Source organism: Mesoplodon bidens (genome assembly GCF_964165515.1).
Source record: "Mesoplodon bidens genome assembly, chromosome: 3".
Taxonomy (NCBI): domain Eukaryota; kingdom Metazoa; phylum Chordata; class Mammalia; order Artiodactyla; family Ziphiidae; genus Mesoplodon; species Mesoplodon bidens.
In genome coordinates, this window is record NC_138178.1 from 150,611,958 (window position 1) to 150,631,135 (window position 19,178).

Consider the following 19,178-nt stretch of genomic DNA (forward strand, 5'->3'; position numbering starts at 1 on the left):
TTGGGCAGGCTGATGGAACTTACTTTGTGGGAGATAGTCCTTCCCCCCAGCTACTGCTTGGTGCTGGCACCGAGACAACTGCAGGAGACACTGACCAGCAGTTGCCACCAGGGCCACTCACCTAACTCACCCAAACTCTGCCCTTAGGTGTTGAGTGAGGCCCCTGCAGCACCAGTATCCTTCACCCACCCTGACTGTCAGTCTAAAGACCCAAATGCCCGGACAGAGGTGACTTCCCGAGAAGGGCTCCATTTAGAGAAGACCTCTGGGGCCCTGACTTCTCAGCTCGGGCTGGGCCCGGCTCTGCTTCACAGACCCCATCATTACCATCAGAAGTTGTCTACTGAGCCCTCACTGAAACTCAGGGTGAGCGGGGCAGCAGAGGTACGGAGCCCAAGAGTGGGGTGAAGGACAGACCAGGGGGCCATTCCTGTGACCTTCGTGGCCGGCATGGTGAGCATCTGGTCCCACTTAGGAGTTTGTTTGACATTTGTGTGGCCCCCAAAGCTTGTGTGGTTTTTGAAACCTTATGAAACATTCAAAATAAATTCCTGAAGCTTGAAAAAGCTGAGGCCCATTCCTGGCCCTTTGGCCCAAAGCTGTGGGGAGCTGCCTCCCAGGGAGGCCCCAGAATGTCCTCCCAGCCAAGGGCTGTGCCATTTCAGCCACCTCGAAGCCCCTCTGGACCGCTGCCTTCATCGGCTTCCTGGTTCCCGAAGGCCGCTTCCCCAAGTCACTGGGTTCTGGGGAAGGGGCTGGTCCTCACAGCCAGGGCTTCTGAGTGTGTGCCCTGGTGGGAGGGGGGACTACCCACCCATTACCCCCTCTGGTGGTGACAAGGCCTCTTAAAGGCCTGAGAGGTCTTTGAGAAGGAAGCAGACAGCATGCCCTGGGAGTTTTCTAAAAACTAGGGTCTGTGACTGAGGGGCCTACCAGGCTGAGAGGTCATGGTGTGGAGACCAGCTCAAGGAGGCCCCCTGAGCCTGCTGGTACCCTAGATGCCTTCAGAATGGCTACGGAGCTGACTGTAGGAAGGGAGCAGCTTGGCATGCCCTGCCTGACCACGGTAGAGCCCTCAAGGCCATCAGGGCCACAGTGAGAACTGGTCAGAATCAAAGCTGCCAAGCAGGGGGGCAGGGCTCGGTGAAGCGGGCACTCGAGAGGGATACAGGAGCCCAGCCAGAGTCTTGGGTACAGGCTCAGGGAGGTGCCCGATGGGAGATGACCATTCCGTGGGCTCTGGCTAGCTGGAGAGAGCAAATGAGCCTGACTAGCTGGGGCCAATGACTCAGTGGCTCTGAGTCTCTGGAAGATACGACTCAGAGATTATGTAAGCCCAGCCTTTCAGGCCACACCACTCAGCAAACATTAGCCCAGTATCCAGCATCATTGCCCAACCCATCTGGCTAACAGCCTAGGACAGCTGCTGTTCCACCTGGAACCAATCTGGTCATACTGGTCCTTTGTTATAGACGCCTCCAGGCTCTCCACTGGCCTCTACAAAGCCAACCGGACCCCTCCTGCCTGTGGAGTCTAACTGCCCCCCTTCCCCCCTTATCTCCATGACCACCTACCACCAAAACTATGATCCTCCAAATATCCGAAGTTTGTTGTCCCCCAGCTGCACTGTATGTGGGCACATTTTGATGCCTTTGCTTAAGCTGCTCTCTCTGTCTAGACTGCCTTCCCTCTCTTCTTTGCCGACTGAGATCCGTGGCACGCTCCAAGACTTCCAGATCAAATGTCACCTCCTTTGTGTAAAACCTCCCCCGACACCTACCCAGCCTTCCCTGTTCTCCAGCCGCCACACCATTTAGCACTGATTACCTCAGGCTGTTGGTGTATGTCTCTGTCTTGAGTACCTTGAGGATCTTTTCTTATTCCTCTTTGTGCCCCTAGAGTCTACATAGTGCCTGACATGTGGTGTACTTTTAATACTTCTTTGTTTCACTTAATCCAATATTTCCCAACACACTTCTGGTAGGAAAGGGAGTGTGACGTTTCCATAATCACAACATGCAGCAATGCTGAATCACACAGCGAGAAAGTGATTCCCTTTTTAGTGATCGTTCTAGTCTGATTAGACCAGTGGGAAAAAAATCTCTGTCAGAGGTTGGGTCTTCATGCCAGGTTCTCTCTCCAGACCTTGCCAATTGCCCTTTCCAATAGGGAGAACTACAGGGCTGAACTTCCTATGATAATGGTATTTGACTAGACTTTGAGAACATTTTGTTTTCATTTCAGTTTTCCTACAGTTTTCTCTTTATGACAAGTGGTACTATTTTCAGCTTATGATAGTAATACAAAGTGTCCTTGAAAAATGGATTTATTTATGTAGAAAAATACCAAGCACTATTTGTAATATCCAAATATGTAACTCATCTAAGTGTCCAAAAACAGAAGGATGGATAAATAAACTGTGGTATATTCAGACAATGACATAATGACCAACAATTAAAATGAATAAACTTGGGCTGATTATATTAATGTAGTTAAATTTCAAACATCTAATGAGGATTGGAGAAAGCAAATTGTAGAGGGATAATGCAGCATAGTACCACATATCTAAGTTTAAAATATGCAAAACAATATTGTGTATGTTATGGATGCAGGCATCTGTAGTAATGGTATAAAAACATAGATTGGAATCGTGGGTAAATTCAAGGTAGTGGTTAACTCTGGGGAGAGAGGGAGACAAATTTATAGAAGATATTTCGACTAAAAAAATCAGAAGCAAAATAGGCCCAAATATTAAGGTTTGAAAAAGCTGGATTGTTAGTTGTATTATTTCCAATACTTTTTGTAGGTTTGTATAAAACTTCATAATATAAAATACTTAAAAATAAATAAAACACAAAATCCTGTTAACAGTTTATAAATTTAAGAAAATAATAGAACAAGGAGGAAAAGATAGAGGAAAATATTATTAAGGTAGTATGCTGTGAGGCTAAGCTTAAGAAACACTGAATGCTGGGAAACAATGGCTTAAAAAGTCCCCTGTGGACTGTGAATTTCAATACTGCAAGAATTGTTTCTGCTCTGGTTACACTGTGTCCCAGACACCTAGCACTGTGCCTGGCGCACACTTAAAATCTTCACTGTGTGCAATAAAACCCCACTACATTGCAAGTTCCACGGAGACAGAGGCTGTCTTGGCCACTGCTGTATCCCCATGGTCCAGCAAAGTGCCGGGCATATAGGAGACCTTCCAAACGTTTGTTGAATGAAGAATCCCCAGTAGTGGTGATGCAATTCCAAGCTTTACCAGCAGGTGGCACTTAGTCCTTGGCCCTGAGCAATTCACAAGGCAACTGCCAGAGAGGCCAGCCTGGCCAGAAGCCATGAGCTAGAATGGACTTGGGGAGAGGAAGCCAATGGACAAGATTGCCACTCAGCCCCTCCCCAGATGACTTGGAGTGGCTAGCTGGAGTGCCAGAGGAACCCACCCTTTATCAAAGCTGCAGAAAATAATCTGGGGGAGGAGCCACCCCAGCATGTGATGTGATGTGTGCACCTGTATATGGCAAGTGATTGTGGGTGGCACCCAGCCCAGGTCCTTACACACCTGTGTACATCTACCAGCCTTATCATGGTGACAATCTGCTTTGCTCATCACCACCTCATTTCACAACTGCGAATAGTGCACCCTCCCACCTGCACTCCACTATCCCATCTCCCCCCAACTCCCACCCGAATGCTGACAGTATAAGCTCCTCCATGATCTGGCTCAACCTATGCCTCCAGCCTCAGCCCTGTGGCTCCCCTACACCAGGGTGCAGTCCTGCCCCTAGGCCAGTGCCAACAGTGAAAAGCCCTTGTCTTTGGGCAGTGCTACACCTTGGGACCCCACTCCTGCCACTTCCCCTCTGCTTCCCCACATGCCGCCCATCGAACCCCAGGGGCTCCTGTTCACAGGGCCTCCTTCTCCTCCAGGCTCGTCAGCCACAACCGTCCATTCCTTTATGCTTAACATGAAGCTTCTGGTACTAGAAAGCATGTTCACCAGTGCCTATCTGTTCATTTCTCCAATTCGATTTGAAGTAATTGAGTTGCCCTCCTGGCAGGAACAATGCCTTTGTCTCGGGGCCCCATCCCCTATCGCAGGCCCTGCACACTTGCTCTTAAGAAGTGTGTATTCACTTGCACAGGCCATTACTACCTGCTGACTGATCCTCTGTGTAAGTGACTTGGCAGTGCTTGGGTCTACTCTGTCTGCCTTAAGCTGGGCCTTCCAAGGGCAGCGGGGAATTCATTCACTCACTCAACAGATACTTAACAAGCAGCAACTATATACGAGCACAGTTCTAGGCACTGGTGACACAGCAATGCACAAAACAAAGCCTCTCTTTTTACGCCCCATTTTTTTTTTTTTTTTTTTTTTTTTGCATTACGTGGGCTTCTCACTGCGTTGGCCTCTCCCGTTGCGGAGCACAGGCTCTGGACGCACAGGCCCAGCAGCCATGGCTCACGGGCCTAGCCGCTCCGTGGCATGTGGGATCTTCCTGGACCGGGGCACGAACCCGGGTCCCCTGCATCGGCGGGCGGACTCTCAACCACTGCGCCACCAGGGAAGCCCACAAAGCCTCTCTTTTCATAGAGCTTACATTAGCGTGGGCTGGGAGACCAGACCATAAACGCAGAAACAGAAACATAATATGTCCAATGGGAATAAGTGCTATGAAGAAACGTAGAGCAGGGTGAAGGAAGAGAGAGGGTGGGGCAGGAGTAGTCAGGAAGGTCTCTCTAAGCAGAGAAATACAGGAGAAGAGTGCTGCAGCCTAGGAAAATAGTGAGTGGAGAGGCAGTAAGAACATCCTCGGGAGTAGAACAGGGGTTGCAGTGTCCTTCATGCTATGAGCCAGGGGACTGAACCCAACTGACAAATAGGGCCCAAGCCGAGAAGGGCTGCCAGGTTCCTTCCCAGCCTCCCCAGTGGTGTCCCCACGCAGCCCCACACTGCCTGGGCCTCCAGTGCCCTCCATTCTGCAGACACCTGTCATACTCAGGCAAGACTGAGCTTCCCGCAGCCATGAGGATCTTCAGTGGGGCCGGGGGTTACTGGGGAACCTCTCCCACGCTGCAAGGGAGACCCCGGCAAGCAGCTGGTAGTCTCAGGGTAGGGGGGAGACTTAGCCCTGAAAAGTGCGTGAGTCGCGCTGACACGTAGCTGCACAGGGGCACGCACAGACCCACTCCCCCACGGACCCACAGTGCCACAGCCACATCGCGAGCAGGCTTCCTGCCCAAAGTGCCCCCGACCCCACGCCCACTTCCACGGCCAGCCATCCGCGGGCCCAGGCCGACCTCTGCCGCAACCCACAGACTTGTCTCCCCGCGCAGGCTTCGCTGCCAGCCTCCTTCCTGGAGATGCATCTGCCCTCGCGCTCTGGAGCCCCCGACGTCCTCCACCTACCCGCGCTCTAAGCCCGCTCAGCTTCCCCTGGGCCTCACGCGCGTGGAACGCCCACCCCGCTGCCCTCTTCCCGATCCCTTTCAGATCCCCGCACCGCTACGGGCGTCAGCAGGCACCGGTTGGAGGCGGGAGGGAGGAGGGCGGGCGAATGCCCTGGCGCCTTGGGAAAGGATTAACGTCGGGTCTGGGCGAGCTTGTACGAAAGGGTGTGGATGGTGTTTCTCTTTCCTCTCAACTCTTTGAGAGTGGGTCAGATGGAGCCCAGCTCCGGGACCTCGGTCTGTTCCTCCGCATTACTGAGGACAGGGGGACGGAAGGCAGAGCCCGGCGCCCTCTCCTCTAGCCTGCACATCCCTCCACGAACGAGCGTACGGGAGACCGGCCCTCGCTCCCCCAGCCCCCATGATTCCCTCTCCAGTGCTCACCCCGTTAGCCGCCCTCGAGCAGCCCGCGGCCGCTGCGCGGTCCCGAGGCGCGGGAGAGCCGGCGGGGGCCGGGCCCGGGGTGCGGACTGCTGCTGGCGCAGGGGCCGGCTTCTCCAGGTCTGCGCAGGTGGCTGGACTCGCCGCGGCTGCTGCGCGCGGGGCGGCCTCCTGGCCTCCGCCTCGGCGGGCCTGCTGGGGCTCTCCCAGCCAGGTTGGGTCCGCTCCGCGGGCGGCAAACCCGGAACGGGCACGTTCTGCTCCCGGAACAGACTGTACACCTTGGCTGTAGCCGCTGCGGGGTAGCTGCCCCCGGGGCGCCGCAGCCGACTCGCGTCCCTTCCAGCCGGCTCGTATCTGCCCAACAGGTCCCTCTGAGCATGACCCATGCCCACGAAGAGAGCCAGGGTGAGAGGCAAGAAGCTCCTCCAGGGGTTCCGAAGGACGCGCCCGGGGCAGCGGGTGGTGGTTGGGGGCCTCATGGCGCCGGGGCGCCCGGAAAGCGGCGCGCGTGGGTAACTGCCCCGGGGCTCTCAGTCTGTGCGCCCGGCCGCCCTCTGGCTGCGCTCCGGTCCCCTCCCGGTGGCCCGCCTCTCCCCGTCTAGGGGGCCCCGAATCAGACTGCGGGCCAGGCTCTCCGTGGAGCGAGGGCCAGGCTGCGAGAGCGGCCCGGGGCTGCGCGCAATGAGCCCGGCGGCCGCGCTCCGTCTCTAGCTTGGTGGGCACCGCTGTCGCACCGCCGCGCCTTCTCCCCGTCACTGTAGCCTTCTGAATGGGAACCGGAGGGTTTTATTTTTGGAAACCTCCCCCTGATTTTTCGTCTCTTTTATCCACACCGTGCCCCCTCCTCGGAGGGACAGCTCAACCCCCTCATTACGGGAGAGGGAGAGAGGAATTCCAGCAACACCCACTTTGGCACTGGGAAGCGAGCGGGCGGCGAGGGGTGTTAACCCATGAGGAGCTGGGGGCGACGCAGGGCCGGCCCGAGGGCTAGTAGGCGAGATGACGCCTGCCGGGACAGGGGTACCCAAGCCACCTTTCTCTTGTCCTGGGCAAGCTGAACTGCTGACCTGTCCAGAGTTTATCTCCCGCCCCTAACCTCAGGGACAAACTCCCTGTTCGATGACCAAGGCTGCAGCCTCGAAGGTCTGAAGGAGGTCAGGAGAGGTCCGAAGAACGGCATGACAGAGACAGGACCGAAAGGCCGGGCCCCGGACCCTTCGCTTCCCGCCCGAGCCACTGGGGGCGTCGGCCGGGGGTGCGGCTAGAGCTGGGGCAGCACGGGGCAGCTCGCCTGCCTCCGCCGCCGTGGGACGCGGGAGCGCTGGAAGGTCCCCTGGGGGCGCGCGCCCTCTAGTGGACTAGGCCGCGTCCTTGGCTATCCTGCGGCCGGCAGAGACCTGTCGCTGCCAGCCGCCTTAGCTCCTTGATCTTAATCGCCTTCCTGCTGCGTCAGGATCGAGCCTAGGCCTGAGGCGTGGATGGCGGTGGATCCTACAAAGAGGTGTCTTCTCTACTACAGGGGAATAAACATGGAGCATCTGGAATGGAATAAGGTCACTCAAGGAGACAGCGTGTGTCCAAGAAGTGAATGAAATCCAGTCCTCCAGCCTGCGGCTCAGATCCAATCCCTAGACTCCCATCCAGCCCTCACTCCCTCGGGATTCGACGAGCTTCTGATTGATGCAGTGAGTGTGCTCACATCTTCTTGTGTTGGCAGGGAGAGGGCAGAGGTGCTAGAATGCCAACGGCCACCCATCTTAGTACCCCCAACAGTCAGCTCATCACTCACACCATGGTCCCCTGCCCTAAAGTCTAAAGGCCTGGCAACCATGGCTGCCTCCCCCAAGCACCCCACCCCGCCCCTGCATTTCTGCAGCCAACTGCTTCCTAGAGAGACAGAGGGACCGAGCAGGCAGGAAGCCACCAGTTTATAAGGACCCACACCACACAAAGGACAGACCCAGTCTAATGTTGAAGAACAGCCTCGACTCCTGACCTTGGCCTCCAAAGCCCTGCAGGACTGGCCCCCTCTCTGATCTATCTCACCTCTTGCTGGGGCACTCACCACACTGCAGCTGCACTGGCCTCCTCTCTACTCCTTGAACAGGCTAAGTTAATGCCCACTTCCCTCTCCCTGAAACACTCATCTCCAGGATGTTTTACAGGATACGCTCATTACTTCACCTCTCAGCTCAAGCATCACCCCCTGGAGAGGCCATCCCTGACCCCCCAACCTAGAGCAGTCTTCTTCCCACTCCCCAGTCATCACTTTCTAATACATCACCCTGTTTCACCTGCATTGCTCTAGAGTAGTTGAAATTGTTTGTTTACCTGTATAACTGATTCATTGAATGGGCTGAACCTGAAGAGGGACAATCAGGAAACAGCTCTATTTTTCTCCCCTCACTGCCTTCAACCATATTATGGTGAATTTCTCTTCTCCACCCTTAATGGCATCTCAAGCAGAGTCCTTGGCTTGCCCGTCGCCGTTAGTCACAAGAACAGTTTCGTTTCTATAATTAAGACCAATTTCCAGGCACCAAAAAGTCTGGTTCTGTCCAAATCAAAACCTCATCCAATTTAATCAATCTCGTATCCAATTTAATACCCCTCCTCTGCCTCCACAGGCCTGTCCCCTGGCTCAAGATCATGTACTAGGGAGAGTGGGGTGTGGGCTGATTTTCTGACCTCCCTTTTCTGCTGTGGCTCCTCCACATCAGGATTGGGGGAGAGGTGTTAGGGGGAAAATGGTAAAGTCCTTTGTGACAGGTGCCCTTGGCTGGCAGGTGCCAAGCTCTGGCTCTTTCATGGGCACATTTGTGGGTTCTTGGGAAGCTCTCTGCATGATCTCCACCCTGCACTACCATAGCAAGGCACTCTCTGGACAACTTCCCTGTGTCCCCTACTCCCCAAGGGACTTTCCTGTCCATGCCAGCAAACCAGTGGTGAGCTGGCTGCATCTCTTCCTGCTATAAGGGCCACTCCAGCCAGTCTCCCCGGTCAGAATTCTCCAGACAGAAAATGCACACAAGCCTCTTCATTTATGTACATCCCCAATTCCTAAAGACATAGGTTGGGTTCTCCCAGGAACTTTCTTGCTGTGCTTTGGTGCTTTGGGGCGCTTGCAGCTTCTAGCACCTCAGCTAGCATCAGTGGAGGCAGAGTTATGGGGAGTCATGCTAGTTTCCTCTTCTTTGGAGGACCCCAGTCTCTGTGACTGGTTTTTTTAGGGCCCTGTTCCCTTGGTTTGCTTGGGGAGTACCCTCAGGGGAAATCTCAGCCCTGCTTACTAATGCAACTGTTCTCTGACTCAATGACATTCTTCCATCCCTTTTTATTCCTAGGCTGGAATCCAGGGATGTATCTTGATAGTTGTTGAACTGGTTCTGCCTTTAGTAAGATGCCTAGTATTTCTCTTTGGAATGTGAGAATATTTAGTCCTTATCGTTCTAGCCTTTGCATCTTCAGCAGAAATTCAAAGCCCACAGGAAAAATCCTGTTCAACAACCTGTAAAATTATTGTCTGACTTCCCAAGCCACAATGATAGCTCTAAGGGAGTAGATATCTTGCCTGCCTGGCTAACCCCTGTTTCCCCAAAACCTAGAACAGTGCTTGCCTCTAATAGACAGCCAAGAAATATGTGTTCAGGGACATCCCAGGTGGTCCAGTGGCTAAGACTCCACGCTCCACATGCAGGGGGCCTGGGTTCCATTCCTGGTCAGGAAACTAGATCCCACATGCCGCAACTAAGAGTTTGCATGCTGCAACCAAGAGTTCTCATACCACAACTAAAGATTCCACATGCTGCAACTAAAAAAAAAAAAAAAAGATCCTGCATGCTGCAACGAAGATACCTCACACAGCAAAAAAGATCCCGAGTGCCACAACTAAGACCTGGCACAGCCAATAAATAAATAAATGTTTTAAAAAAAGAAAGAAAGAAAGAAAAGAAATACGTGTTCAATGGATGGCTAACTGAATGAATGACAGGGTAATCCCATCAAGTAGGGAGGGCTGGTATCATTAGACCCATTTTCAAAGAGAAAAACTGAGTTCCTGGTGGGAGTTACTGGTCCAAGTTCATGTGCTTGCTGCCTTTAAGGCTGGCCCTAAGGATCTCCTTGAATTCTGCACCTTGCATTTTGGGATGAATGCCATCTCAATTCCCAGAATGCTCAGCTCTCTCCCTGATACACTGCTCCTTCACTGCTATGGGAAAGCCTCAGCTCCACACTTCCCTCTCCTTGCCTCATTATCTACCCAGTTCTGTAGTTCTGGGCTCCCTTCCTCACCCCACTACCTCCCCAGCTCCTTTAGGATCTCTCTTCTTCATCCCTCAACGCTCACCTCAGATCCCCATGAGCCTCCCAAGGCCAGAAACCTTGGCATCATCTTCGTCCCTGACCTGTTTTTTCCTCCCACGTGTCCAAGTCATTATTACTGCTCTGTCTCCTCCGTCTGCACTTCTGGAAGTCTGCTGCCCATTCAGCCTCTCACTGCTCCAGCTCAGCCAAAACCCTCATGCAGACACACTTCCCTCACCTCTAGGCGCCCCTCCCACTCCCTGGTGAGTACAAGAGGTCCTTGGAAATTCCCACCCTGTTCTCCTGGGGGCCCGCAGCCAGGCTAATCTACTTTGAAGACTGGCATCTCCTACTCCCCCATCCCAGCACCATCCTCCTGTCCTGCCTCCCACTTACTGCCCGTCACTCCCTTTCCCTGTCATCGCTGGGATCTGCTGATGCAGCTCTTCAGAATCTCCAATCCCATAAACAGGGGAGTTTTTTGTTTGTTTTTCCTTTTTGGAGCTGCTAAAATTTATGGAGTCTACTATGATCCAAGCACTGTGCTAAGCATGCTACGTGAATTGGCTCCTTTAACCAAAGAAAGGAGGTGTTGTGATTTCCACGTACACAAAGGAGGAAACTGAGGCTGGGAATAGTTACTGGCTTGCCCACAATCACACAGCTGATAAGCAGCCGAGGAAGTGTTCCAACCTTGGTCATGTGGCACCTGAGCCCAAGCTTCTAAGACTGCACCACCTTGCCTTCACTCTGGGCTTGAGCCTCGGCAGCCCTCCTGACAATTGAGTGGTACCTTTTCCAGCCATCTCTGCAGCTGTCCCCACCTAAGACTCTCCACCGCACATTCCCCAGCCTCCTCCCTGACGGCTAGCCCGCCACTCAATTCCCAGGGGGTAGGTATCAGAACTTTCTGTCCCCCTCTCCCTTCCCTGCTCAGGAAAAGAAGGGGAGCTAACCGTTTCCAGCAAGTCCCCTGACTCACCACTTGTCACTTCCCTACCCCTGATTCCCGCTTCCCCCCTAAAGAGGCACAAAATGTTGCTAAGCCAACTAACCCACCCCTTGGGTCTGGAGAGGGAAATCGTCTCTGGAAACCCTGCAGAGAGAGTCCCAAGGGGCTGCTAAAAGATTCCAGTGGGGAAAGTTTTGCCGGGACACGTGCACCATGAGAGGGGATGGCAGTCTGCTAGACACTCGAGGCAACCTCATTGCTTTCCCATGTCTTGGAATAACGCCGGCAGCCAGAGAGCTACCAGAACCTGAACTAACTTGGTAAATAAGGACCAAAAACAAGGACCGCATTTCTGCTCCCTTTGCTGAGACCCAGACTCTGGACAGAATTCCAAGGATTTTTGTTCCTTGGAAGTGACTGGACCTCCAGTCCTGAATTCCTCTCCCCAGGAGAGCTTGTTCCCCTGCTCAGAACAAATAACACATTTCCTGGTTAATCAGTGGGCGGAACAGCTGAAGGAAGGTTGATTGGGCCCCCAGCCTTCCAGATGGGAGCAGCTCACGGGCTCAGACGTCCTTGTCCAGAGACTGGGAGGCTGGGACCCTGCACCGTGCAGCCTCAGCCTCCAGTCTGGAAGATGGAGGCTGTATGAAAAGGCGCCAGCTTCCTCCTGCTCGAGGCCTCCAAGGCCCACAGGGGCTGCCAAGACCACGCCACCTCAGACGCCATGGCCTGGCAACCCCCCAGTACTCACAGCCACCCTTGCTCTGGTCTGCCAGTACTGTCCCCTCCGGGTGCAGTGAATGTTTCTGTCTTCGGTGAGCTCAGCTCTCAGCTATGCTTGGCTTCTATTTTCCCATCTGAAAATAGAGATAATGATGCTTTTCTTGCCACCCCACCTTCAGGGCACATAGATAACCAGCCCTATCTACCCTGTGATGGGAGGGGTTCAATGACTGCTACTTCATTTGCCAGCTGATATTTCTGGAGCTTTTAAAAGGTACCAGGCACTGTGCTAAGTGTTTTACAGTCATTCTCCTTTAATCCTCATAATAACCTTCTGAAGAAAGTACTATTATTTCATCATGTAGCAGAAGAGGGAATGAAAGCTCAGAGAGGTAAAATGACTTACCCACAATCACAAAGCTAGTACTTGCTTACACTAGGATTCACTCCTGGTTTTTCTGGTTCCAGACACTATACAAATGCCAGCTTCCAGAGGAGCATTTCTCTGGAATCGCACCGCTGGCTGCTGATGTCTGGGAACCAGAAGCATTCACAGCCTTTTGTGGTGTGGTGTGGGGTGTTTGGTGCTGATGGACATATGAAATCGCTGTCACGAGCTGGCCCCCATCAAGCACATCCCACTCTTCTCAGGCCTATTTACAGCTAGGGGTCTATTTTAGGTCAAGGGCAGGCAAAAGTCATCATGGGGAGTTTCACTGAATCTGATTCCCTCTCACCAAGGGGGAGGAAGAAAATAAGCTTACTTACATCAAGTCGTTCTCCATTTCTGAGTAAGGCTCATCTCAACCCTCAACTTTTCTCTTTAGAGCACAGATAGAGCATCTACGTGGCCCTGTGAGGTAGGCATCGTAATTTCCACTTCACAGACTCAGAAGGGTGAAGTCTCTTGCTCAAGGTCATACAGCCAGGAGTCGAGCCAGGATTCAACTAAAAGATCTGACCGGCTCCAAAGTCCGTGCTGTTTCCACTACAGCACACTGCACTCACTCCAGGATGTCCTGCAATGATGTGGAATGGGCAGCTCTTCAAAATAACTGATTTCACTCCGTTTCCCTTCGTTTCCAATCCTTGATACAAGGGTGGGCTGACCCGAAAGCTCTGTGCATTTAGCTAAAGTTCAGACCACATTTCCTATTTACCTGCATAAATCCCTTCAGCCTCTGGCTGGAGTAGAATCCTCTAGAACTCCTGGGGGCTGAAGCATAACTTCTCCCCGAGCTGAGTCTCTGAAGACCTGAGCAGGAAAACGATGTGAGCAGCCCGGAAGGCCTCCTTCTTTTAATTCCCCCCGTAGGACCACAGGGGTTTCAGGTGCTCTCCTGGTGATGAGGGAGTTATTCAGGTAGGGACAGATTACACACTGTATTATCCTTTCCAAATGCCCAGGGAGAAAGCCCTGTGGGCTGAAGGACGATGCAGCCCTATCCTGGATTCTGGAATGGCTGGGCAGGAATTTGAGGACAAGTTGAGCAGGAAGCAATTTTCCTCCGCTGTTGCTGACGTCTCCCAGCCTGTCCCCACCTGGCTTCCTGCTGGGACACAGCAGCATCCCTCACAGCCCAAGGGATAGGGGTTTGGGGGGACAGGGCACAGGGGCTGTCGTAGGGTCTTTCCCAGAATAAGCCCATAAGCAGCTCACTCTTCATCAAGACAAAGAAAGAGGGATGACACCTTCTGCCACCACCTTCTGATGTCCATTTTCCCCTAATTATACACGGAGAATCGGGATACTCAGTGAGGTTTTCCCTGGTGCCCTGCATCCCCTCTCTCTAGGACCCCAAGCCCTTAGGGACAGGCCCCAAACCCCCAGACTCCCCAGGACAGGGTACAGACACCAGGCTTCGGTGGGGTGGGGGGTGGGTAGGAGGAGGTGCAGCCAGATCCCAGCGGGCCCCAGCCAGTCTACATGACTCATTCCTTGTTTCCGTCCACTCTGGTCTGAGTGCCTTGGCCCAGGGGCCTCGGGGAGGTTGTAACACAGGCTGGCCCCTCGCCCATCGGGACTCAGCAGACAAAAATTAAAGATCTCACTCCTCAGGAACTCACACAGACAGCAGAGGCATGCTCTGTGCTCTGCCTTACCAGACCAGACCTCAGGCCGGAGGAGGCTGGTGGCCAAGGGAGGAAGGAAAGGCATCTCCGGCTCCTCCCCTCCTCTTCACCCTCCACCTCCAGTCCTGAAGCCCTGGCCACCACGCACTTTCTTCTCACTCCTCCTCAGGCCCTGGCGTGAAGATGCTGGTGCCACCAGCACCTCCTCAGCAGCACTCCACCCCTCCCCACCTCTGCCCTAAGACAGCAGTGAGGGAGAAACAGACTTGTAAACAACGAATCATACATTTTTCTGATTGCACAGGATTGATGAGGCCAAAACCTGCTCAACAATCTTCAGTGTCTCCCCACTACCTCACAGATCAAGCCCAAACTTCTTACTGGCCCCGCACCCAAGCTGGTTTCATACCCTTCCCCTCCTGTTTGCAGATACTCAACACAGTCCCACTCACCCAGAACTCCCCCCAGTTTCCCCACCCATGTCCCCTTACCCAAATTCCTCGGCTCACACCATTTTCTTCACCTGGGATGTTCTCCCCACCCCTGCCTGCCTGTCCTTTAATTCCCATCTGAAAACTCCCACTTCTTCCAAGAAGACTTCCTAGAACCCCACCACCAAGTCCAGAAAGCTCGCTCCCTCCCTGAACTCCTGGACCGCACTCTGCCCTGCATGACTAGTCCACCGCTGTAGGTCCCAGAGAAGTGGGAAATACACGGGGCTTTGGCGTGCCACTCAGCACGATCATTCACCAGCTGTGTGTCTTTGGCTCAAGTGACTTAATCTCTTTGAGCCAGTTTCCTCACCAGCAAGAGATTATCATAGTAGTCCTTTAAAGCACAGCGCCTAGATACAACTGTATTTACCAACACAACACTCTGGACCACAGCCGACTGGACCAGGGATGAACACATGACCCAGGGCAGCCTTGACATTGGCTGGTCAGTGACCTAAGACTTCTGTACCTAAGACTTCTGTGGTCTGATTTGAATGCGTACGTCATTGGTTACTGGACAAATAAGATCCTCTCTTGAAAATTTGAACTAAGCCACTTGACTTTGAAAGCCAAGCCCTGGGATTAAAACAACAGGTAAGCCCTCATTCCTGAGAGCTCACAGTCAAAGGGGGTCCATATAACCATAGAACAATAAAGCCGAAGAGGTATAATGACCTGCCTGGGGTCACGCAGCTGGACGGTAACACAGAGAGGGCTGAAGCTCAGGTCTCTGGACCTGAGTTTGGTCCAGGGTAGTGGGCTTCTTTGACAGGCTCAAAAGGCAGTGGCCCTGAGCTGACTGCCTGAAGAAGACCAAGGCTCCACCGTGCCCTGCATCAACCTGTTCTGGGCAGCTTGGGAACAAGGCAGTCCTTCAAGGACAAGGTCAGATCACAGCAGGGAGCACAGACCCTGGTTCTGGTCCTGCATTATGCCCGCAGTGTCTCCCTGTCGTGCCCATGGCCCTCCCCAGACTTCAGTTTCCTCATGTATAAAAGAGAGGGTTTTTACTGGATGAAGTCACATTCCCTGTCAACACTAAGATTTTGATCTGAGGAGCAGACAGACAAGGGATGGGCATGGATCCAAGAACTGCAGGATCCACAGAATGTGAACCCTGGAGAGGACCTCCCTGAGAGATCAACCAGCCCATTCCTTCAATTTACAGTTGAGGAAACTGAGGCCCAAAGCTGGAGAGATGCTTGTCCAAGGTCACATGACTGGCTACTGGCAGCCCCAGCACTTGAACCAGTGTCTCCTGACTCCCAGGCCTCTCAACTCTTTCTCTTTCAACTCCCTCAAGAAGCTGGGAGCTATTTGGCTGTCTGGGCCAGGGAAGCCAAGAGTGGCTGTGCATGTCAGCAGTGGGGCCTCAGAGCCTGAGAACATCTCTGACAAGGGTAGGTGCAAGTGCCAAAGCCGCTGGTGGGGAGGGAGGGGGCTGGGAGCCAGGGAGGGTGTCCTGGAGATAAGCTGTCATCATCTCCCTTCTTCCAGATGGCAAGAAGAAACGTAGAAGGGTCCATGATGATTGAGGGGAAACAGTCCCCTTTTCTGATTGAGCCATTGCTCCACAGAGGACTGGCCTCCCTCTCTGCCCCCTCTCCTCTTTCTCTCTCTCTTTCTCTCTTTCACACACTCACACACACACACACACACACACACACACACCACAGACAGACACACCCACCCTATTTAGCTGCTGCATTCTGCCACCTGCAATTTCAGTCTCAAGATGTGTACTGACATTCTCAGGTGTACTATTTGGTGAGACTTGGAGTTCCTTACGCTGCCTGAGCTGCCTCTGAGCTCCTGCCTACCTTCTAATGCTTAGCCTGCTTGGCTGGCATCACGAGGTCTTCCCATTCCACAAACATTTTTTGAGCACCTGGTATGTGCCAAACACTGTGTTAGGCACTGGGGGTGGGTAGGACATCCTCACTGCCTGTGGGATGGGAATTAACCATCTTGTGCGCTCACTGAAGAAAAACCACTAACCATGCAAGTGGGGTTGGCTAGGGAGCATTTCTCAGAGAGCCCTGACTTTGACTTGAATCTTGAAGGCTAAGGGAGAGTTCACTATGTAGGAGGGGGGCCACGCCAAGGAGAAGCACTGCATAGGGAAAGGCAGGGATGTAAGATGAAGCCTGGGCTGTTAGGGGGAATGACAAGTAACTTATGTGGTTGGAGTTTGGATAGGAATGGGGTTATGGAAGGAGATGAGGCTGGAGGGGTAGGCTGGGATCAATTAATGGCATGCTTAGCTCTAGTCAGCTCCTTTTCTCAGAAAGAAGGACCCGTTCCCCGCATCTAAGCCACCAGCTGGCCCTGGAGGGAACAGACTATTTATCTGGAATTCTGAGACTGATGTCCTCTGGTCAACTGCAAGGAGTCATTTGTGTGAGGAGGAAGTGGCATGCTCTTAACCTCCATCAACCCACCCAAAGTCATCCCAAATAAACACCAATCGACATGAAGCCAGTGAATTTGCCATGCTTAAAAACAATCCCCGGGCTTCCCTGGTGGCGCAGTGGTTGAGAGTCCGCCTGCCGATGCAGGGGACATGGGTTTGTGCCCTGGTCTGGGAAGATCCCACATGCTGCGGGGCGGCTGGTCCCGTGCGCCATGGCCGCTGAGCCTGCGCATCCGGAGCCTGTGCTCCGCAATGGGAGAGGCCACAACGGTGAGAGGCCCGCGTACCGCAAAAAAACAAAAAACAAAAAACAAAAAAATCAATCCCCTCCACCCAGTCTGTCCCCCAACATGGCTCCTCTTTTATAGAAATTGTGGAACTGCCAATAGAGCAAGTCTTGCCCGGCCCCTGTCCTCCTGATGCCATGACCCACCCACCCAACTATGTCTCTTCTTTGCCAACCCTTTCCCCAGGTACCTCTATTGTCTGAATTCCCCCCTCTCTCTGGACCCCTGGAGACTAGCCCCCCAGTCAGGCTCCTGTCCCCCAGTCTCACTCTTCCTGGGTCTCAGGTCCCTCTATAATCCCACAGGCTCATGTTGCTGAAGTTACATCATGCCTGAGTATCATAATATGCATATCCAAGCCCACCCACTCTGCAGCCTCCCTCATAGCTTTGCCCCATAGAGAGGTAAGCCATATGGGCTTGATGTCAAACAGATATTCTGGGGAGTGCCCTGTGCATTTCAGCCATCGTTTGTTGAACATCTTTTTGTCAGGCATCAGCATTGGCAAGAAGAATAAGGCTTAGTCCCTGTCCTCAAGGAGTGTCCAGTGTAGTAGGAAAGGCAGCAACACCTCTCATGGTAAGTGCTGTGACTGAGATAATCTCAGGGAGCATGTGAATGCGAGGACAGATCACTGCGGGCGGGGAACATGGGACAGTTGGTCAGGGAAGATCCTAGAGAGGATTCTGTCTGAGTGGGGTCTGGAAGGCAGGGCAAGTCTCAGCCCAGAGAAGGTGGAAAAGATGGTGAGGAAGGGGCACAGTGATGACTACTAGAGCCAAGTTTGCAAAAATTAAATCAAACCAGGGTCTACCCCATTTCCTTTTTTGGATGGGGTTCCTTATCAGAGAAATGTTGTCAGATTTTTGAATGATAGTTGAATGAAATTCAAGTGATATTTAATGTGGATAAGCTGGGAAAAATACAGAGCCTACAGTAAGGCAATTATGTGGGGAAACAATTATTCCCCACATTGAAGGATGGATGGAGGTCACTGAGATCTATAGTAGCACATGAGACAGGGCTGGGGCCTGTGCAAGACTTCTCACAATTTGGATGAAGTCAGAAAAAGCATTTTTATCAAATTGTCACATGACATAGAACTGGAGGAATAAATGATAAACTGGAGGGTAGAAGCAAGATTTATACTGATACAGATAAATTGAGAGTTAATAGAGATAAGTGAAAAAGTCTTGCATCTTAGTCCAAAAAAGGCAATAATTAAAGAATGAGAGACACTTGCTTTGATAGCAGTGCAGTGAAATGACCTTATTTTGGGGGTGGGGGTGGGGGCGGGCAGACACTGTTGAAAAGGAAGATCCTAGTTAACCATTAGTTTGAAATAAACCAACAATGTAAACTTCTAAAAGGTCTAGTGCCATCCTGGGTAGAATCCAGGGCTCAGTAGAGGAAGGGTAACAGTGTACTCCAAGCTGTTATAACACAATAACAGTTTTGTGCTTAATTCTGCTGCCATGTCTTAAATGACTTATCACAACCCTGAAGTATGTCTAGGAGAAGGTGACCTGAATGAAGATAAAAAATAACCCAGGACGGGCTTCCCTGGTGGCGCAGTGGGTGAGAGTCTGCCTGCCGATGCAGGGGACACAGGTTCGTGCCCCGGTCCGGGAAGAGCCCACATGCCGCGGAGCAGCTGGGCCCGTGAGCCATAGCTGCAGAGCCTGCACGTCCAGAGCCTGTGCTCCGCAATGGGAGAGGCCACAACAGTGGGAGGCCCGCGTACTGCAAAATAAATAAATAAATAAATAACCCAGGAGGAATAGTTGAGATACTGGAGAAGAGAAATCCTGTCAGAGGAGAGTCTGGCAATCTTCAACCATTGCAGGATTATCAGGTAAGAGAGGGATTGAGTTGTTCTATGTTTGCGTTAGTCATAACAGGTTAACTGCAGTAACAAATAATCCCAAAAAAGTAAGTTTATTTTTGTTCACGTCAAGTGGAGCTCTGATCCACATGGTCATGCAGAGCCCTAGGATCCTTCCATCATGGAGTGCCAATATAGAGATGCTTCCTTCTTGTCATTCAGCCAATAAATGGAGAGAAAAAAATGTGGAGAATAGCACAGGTTT

At 52.6% G+C, this 19,178-nt stretch overlaps 2 protein-coding genes across 3 annotated transcripts in view; one reads left to right on the forward strand and one right to left on the reverse strand.

Annotated features, from left to right (window-relative positions):
* Nucleotides 1-6,708, reverse strand: part of LTBP2 (latent transforming growth factor beta binding protein 2) — a 101,619-nt gene extending 94,911 nt beyond the window's left edge. The window contains exon 1 of one of the 2 annotated variants that reach the window (XM_081227556.1): nucleotides 5,839-6,708. In XM_081227556.1, coding sequence (XP_081083682.1) covers nucleotides 5,839-6,317 — 479 coding nt within the window. In that variant the 5' untranslated portion in view covers nucleotides 6,318-6,708. The remainder of the gene's footprint in view (nucleotides 1-5,838) is intronic. The other variant, XM_081227555.1, reaches the window with a different exon arrangement.
* The window catches only part of FCF1 (FCF1 rRNA-processing protein), a 239,062-nt gene that overhangs the window by 124,720 nt on the left and 95,164 nt on the right, over nucleotides 1-19,178 (forward strand). The window lies entirely within an intron of this gene.